This window comes from Homarus americanus, unplaced genomic scaffold, assembly GCF_018991925.1.
Source record: "Homarus americanus isolate GMGI-L3 unplaced genomic scaffold, GMGI_Hamer_2.0 scaffold31037, whole genome shotgun sequence".
In the NCBI taxonomy this organism is placed as follows: domain Eukaryota; kingdom Metazoa; phylum Arthropoda; class Malacostraca; order Decapoda; family Nephropidae; genus Homarus; species Homarus americanus.
The window spans coordinates 1,035,242-1,041,241 of NW_024722227.1; the positions used below are offsets into that span (position 1 = coordinate 1,035,242).

The 6,000-nt window shown below is 45.4% G+C and overlaps 2 protein-coding genes across 2 annotated transcripts; both read right to left on the reverse strand.

Annotated features, from left to right (window-relative positions):
- Positions 1–3,185: 3,185 nt before the first annotated feature.
- On the reverse strand, positions 3,186–3,827 carry LOC121862484 (keratin-associated protein 16-1-like). The gene has a single exon (XM_042360788.1). The coding sequence runs from the start codon at positions 3,825–3,827 to the stop codon at positions 3,186–3,188; it is 642 nt and encodes a 213-aa protein (XP_042216722.1).
- Positions 3,828–5,409: 1,582 nt separating this feature from the next.
- Positions 5,410–6,000, reverse strand: LOC121862485 (keratin-associated protein 5-1-like). The gene has a single exon (XM_042360789.1). It carries the CDS (start codon positions 5,998–6,000, stop codon positions 5,410–5,412), a length of 591 nt encoding a protein of 196 aa, XP_042216723.1.

Here is a 6,000-nt window from a genome sequence, read left to right on the forward strand (position 1 = left end):
AAATTCCTAAAATGACCTAAAATACGGAGGTATTTAAAAATCAATAACATAGTCTCCTAAAATGGCATTAAGTGAAGTGATGGGGGAGGGGGCGGCAATCAATACGGACAAGATGCTCTTCTCTCATACACTCATACACACTCATGCACTCATGCACTTAAGTCTCTCATACACTCATACACACTCATACACTCATGCACTTAAGTCTCTCATACACTCATACACACTCATACACTCATGCACTTAAGTCTCTCATACACTCATGCACTTAAGTCTCTCATACACTCATACACACTCATGCACTCATGCACTTAAGTCTCTCATACACTCATACACACTCATACACTCATGCACTTAAGTCTCTCATACACACTCATACACTCATATATACTTAAGTCTCTCATACATCACTTATATATATATATATATATATATATATATATATATATATATATTCATACACAAACACATTAATACACACACACACACACACACACACACACACACACACACACACACACACATACACACACACACACACACACACACACACACACACACACACACACACACACACACACACACACACACACACACACACACACACACACACACACACTCACACACACACACACACACACACACACACCCTCTGTTGACACACACAAGTGCCAACACACACACTTGGCCAGAGTAAACATGGTCTGGCGCTGACACTACCGCTGCTACTGTCAGCGTGGACTCTCAGCAGATGCGTCTACTGTCAGCAGATAGTACCAGGACCTGTGTCAGCGTGGGCTATCAGCAGGCACTATTGCTGACAGCGGTGCGACGTAAGCAGATATTACGACTGTCAGATGTAAGTACAGATACGACCCCACCTCTCTTACGACCCTCCCTCCCTTAACCTCTCTTACGACCCTCCCTCCCCTAACCTCTTACGACCCTCCTAACCGAACCTCACGACCTCCTCTCCCCCCACGACTCCCTCCCCACTCCCCCCCACTACATTATCCTGTTCACTCTCCGTCATTATCCTTCACGTTTATATAAAGTATTGATACAGTGGCCGACTTGCTGTGGTTACTGCGTTATGGAGGCCGCAGATTAGATCACTATATCGAGGCGTTAACCGCAGATTAGATCACTATATCGAGGCGTTAACCGCAGAATACATCACTATATCGAGGCGTTAACCGCAGATTACATCACTATATCGAGGCGTTAACCGCAGATTACATCACTATATCGAGGTGTTAACCGCAAATTAGATCACTATATCGAGGCGTTAACCGTAGAATACATCACTATATCGAGGCGTTAACCGCAGATTACATCACTATATCGAGGTGTTAACCGCAGATTACGTCACTATACCGGATCATTAACCGGTGTGAACTAGAGACAAAATTCCGTTGTCATTTACCGATATTTCCATCTTAACACTACGTTCCGATATCATAACGTTAACCTCAACCAAACAAACCGCGGTTAATGTCCCGATATCATAAAATTATCCGCATCTTTAACTTTATCCCAGGTTAATGTTAAGGTTAATAACGCCATTAAGTATTGATATAACTAACTTGAGTCACTGGTCAGTACCGTCGCCATTTTGACACGATATAATCCACCACGAAGGGGAATGTCGCTCGCTGATTGGTCGATACTCATACAGGTGTGCACTGGACACCTGCTATTCATTAACATTATCATCCGCATTATTAATGTCCCGATATTATTATTATTATTATTATTATTATTATTATTATTATTATTATTATTATTATCATCTTCACTCAATTCGATCTTCCAATATATTTCTATATACTGTATATTTGGACATGATATGGGATGATTGGTCTTAAATTGGGACACGCTGACACGGTATTCTAGGATACAGGGAGAACACTTTAGGACATACACAACACATGGACACACTATAAGGCACAGGGGGTGGACATGGGTGATCATTAGGACATCGGAGAGCGTCGGTTGGACATGCGTGGTGGACCTTGAGATAAAACAGTGACTTCCATCTAGGACATACGGACACGTAGAGGCATTTAAGGACACGTAAACATATTTTAGGACATAAGGACATCTTTCAGGATAGTGAGGCACATTTCAAGACACGGGTATACACTATAGGGACACAGGAAGGACACGGGGAGACTATTAGGACACGTAGATTTTCCAGACACAGGAACACTCAGTAAGACTCAGGGACACACAGTGGGACACAAGGAACACAGTGTCGCTTATGGATTTCAGTTGTTAGGACACCAGGTGTGCACTGGACACCTGCTATTATTATTATTATTATTATTATTATTATTATTATTATTATTATTATTATTATTATTATTATTATTATTATTATTATCATCATCATCATTATTATTATTATTATTATTATTATTATTATTATTATTATTATTATTATTATTATTATTATTATTATTATTATTATTATTATTATTATTATTATTATTATTATTATCATCATTATTATTATTATTATTATTATTATTATTATTATTATTATTATTATTATTATTATCATCATTATTGTTATTATTATTATTATTATTATTATTTATTATTATTATTATTATTATTATTATTATTATTATTATTATTATTATTTATTATTTATTATTTATTATTATTATTATTATTATTATTATTATTATTATTATTATTATTATTATTATTATTATTATTATTATTATTATTATTATTATTATTATTATTTTCACTCAATTCGATCTTCCAATATATTTCTATATACTGTATATTTGGACATGATATGGGATGATTGGTCTTAAATTGGGACACGCTGACACGGTATTCTAGGATACAGGGAGAACACTTTAGGACATACACAACACATGGACACACTATAAGGCACAGGGGGTGGACATGGGTGATCATTAGGACATCGGAGAGCGTCGGTTGGACATGCGTGGTGGACCTTGAGATAAAACAGTGACTTCCATCTAGGACATACGGACACGTAGAGGCATTTAAGGACACGTAAACATATTTTAGGACATAAGGACATCTTTCAGGATAGTGAGGCACATTTCAAGACACGGGTATACACTATAGGGACACAGGAAGGACACGGGGAGACTATTAGGACACGTAGATTTTCCAGACACAGGAACACTCAGTAAGACTCAGGGACACACAGTGGGACACAAGGAACACAGTAGGACACAGAGACACAGTAGGACACAGGAACACACATTGGGACACACAGTGGGACACATGGACACACAATAGGACACAGGGACACACAGTGGGACACAGGAACACAGGGATACACAGTGGGACACAGGAACACAGGGACACACAGTAGGACACAGGGACACAGGAACACAGGGACACAGTAGGACACAGGGACACACAGTAGGACACAAGGACCACAGGAACACAGGGACACAGTAGGACACAGGGACACACAGTAGGACACAAGGACACACAGTGGGAAACAAGGACACAGTATATGACATTAGGGACACAGGATCATAGGGACACAGGGGCACACAGTAGGACACAGGGACACACAGTGGGACACAACGACACAGGAACACAGGAACACAGGGGACACAGTACAGGACAGGAACACAGGGACACACAGTAGGACACAGGGACACACAGTAGGACACAAGGACACAGGGACACACAGTAGGACACAGGGACACACAGTAGGACACAAGGACACAGGAACACAGGGACACACAGTGCAGGAACACAGGGCACACAGTAGGACACAGGGACACAGTAGGACACAAGGACACAGGAACACAGGGACACATAGGACACAGGGACACACAGACACAGGACACAGGGACACACAGTGGACACAAGGACACAGGAACACAGGGACACACAGGGACACAGGGACACACAGTAGGACATAGGGACACACAGTAGGACACAAGGACACAGGAACACAGGGACACAGTAGGACACAGGGACAGACACAAGGACACAGGACACAGGGACACAGGACACAGGGACACACAGTAGGGACACACAGGACACAGGACACAGGGACACACAGTAGGACACAAGGGACACACAGGACACACAGGACACACAGGACACAGGGAACACAGGGACACACAGTAGGACACAGGACACAACACAGGGACACAGTAGGACACAGGACACACAGTAGGACACAGGGGACACAGGACACAGGACACAGGACACAGGGACACAGTAGGACACAGGACACACAGTAGGACACAAGGACACAGGAACACAGGGCACACAGGACACAGGGACACAGTAGGGACACACAGGACACAGGAACACAGGGCACACAGGACAGGGACACACAGGGACACAAGGACACAGGAACACAGGGACACAGTAGGACACAGGGACACACAGTAGGACACAAGGGACACAGGAACACAGGGACACACAGTAGGGACAGGGACACACAGTAGGGACACAGAACACAGGAACACAGGGACACAGTAGGACACAGGGGGACACAGGAACACAGGAGGACACAGGACACACAGTAGGGACACAGGGACACAGTAGGACACAGGGACACAGGGACACAGGCACACAGTAGGACACAGACACAGGACACAGGGACACAGGGACACAGGGACACACAGGGACACAGGGACACAGGACACAGGGACACACAGGGACACAGGGACACACAGTAGGACACAAGGACACAGGAACACAGGGACACACAGTAGGACACAGGGACACACAGTAGGACACAAGGACACAGGGACACAGGGACACAGTAGGGACACAGGGACACACAGTAGGACACAAGGACACAGGAGGACACAGGGACACAGGGACACACAGTAGGACACAAGGACACAGGAACACAGGGACACAGTAGGACACAGGGACACACAGTAGGACACAGGACACAGGGACACAGTAGGGGGGACACACAGTACACAAGGACACAGGACACAGGACACAACACAGGACACACACAGGACACAGGGGCACACACAGGGACACACAGGGGACACAGGACACACACAGGGACACAGGGACACAAGGACACAGGACAGGACACAGGGACACAGGGGACACAGTAGGAACACACACAGTAGGACACAGACACACAACACAGGGACACAGGTAGGGACACAAGGGACACAGGAACACAGGGACACACAGTAGGCACAGGGACACAGTAGGGGACACAAGGACACAGGACACATAGGGACACAGTAGGAACACAGGGACACAGGGGACACACAGTAGACACAAGGACACAGGAACACAGGGACAGTAGGACACAGGGACACACAGTAGGACACAAGGACAGGACACAGGGACACAGGGGGACACAGTGACACAGGAACACACAGTGGGGTAGGGACACAGGAACACAGGAACACACTAGGAACTCAGGGACACCATAGGGACACAGGACACACAGTAGGGACACAGGACACAGGGACACACAGTAGGGACACAAGACACAGGAACAGGGACACAGTGGGACACACACACATAGAAACACACAGTAGGGACACAGGAACACACAACAGGACACAGGAACACAGGGACACAGTAGGACACAAGGACACAGGAACACAGGGACACAGTGGGACACATTAGGGACACAGGAACACACAGTGGGATGTAGGGACACAGGAACACAGGAACACACAGTGGGACACAGGAACACAGGAACACACAGTGGGGACACAGGAACACACAACAGGACACAGGAACACAGGGACACACAGTAGGACACAAGGACACAGGAACACAGGGACACAGTGGGACACAGGAACACAACAGGACACAGGAACACAGGGACACACAGTAGGACACAAGGACACAGGAACACAGGGACACACAGTGGGACACATTAGGACACAGGAACACACAGTGGGATGTAGGGACACAGGAACACAGGAACACACAGTGGGACACAGGAACACAGGAACACACAGTGGGACACAGGAACACAGGGACACACAT

Excerpts from the sequence above, each read along its gene's own strand:
- LOC121862485 (XM_042360789.1), bottom strand. The coding sequence starts at position 6,000 with ATGTGTGTCCCTGTGTTCCTGTGTCCCACTGTGTGTTCCTGTGTTCCT.
- LOC121862484 (XM_042360788.1), bottom strand. The coding sequence starts at position 3,827 with ATGTGTCCCTGTGTTCCTGTGTCCTTGTGTCCTACTGTGTCCCTGTGT.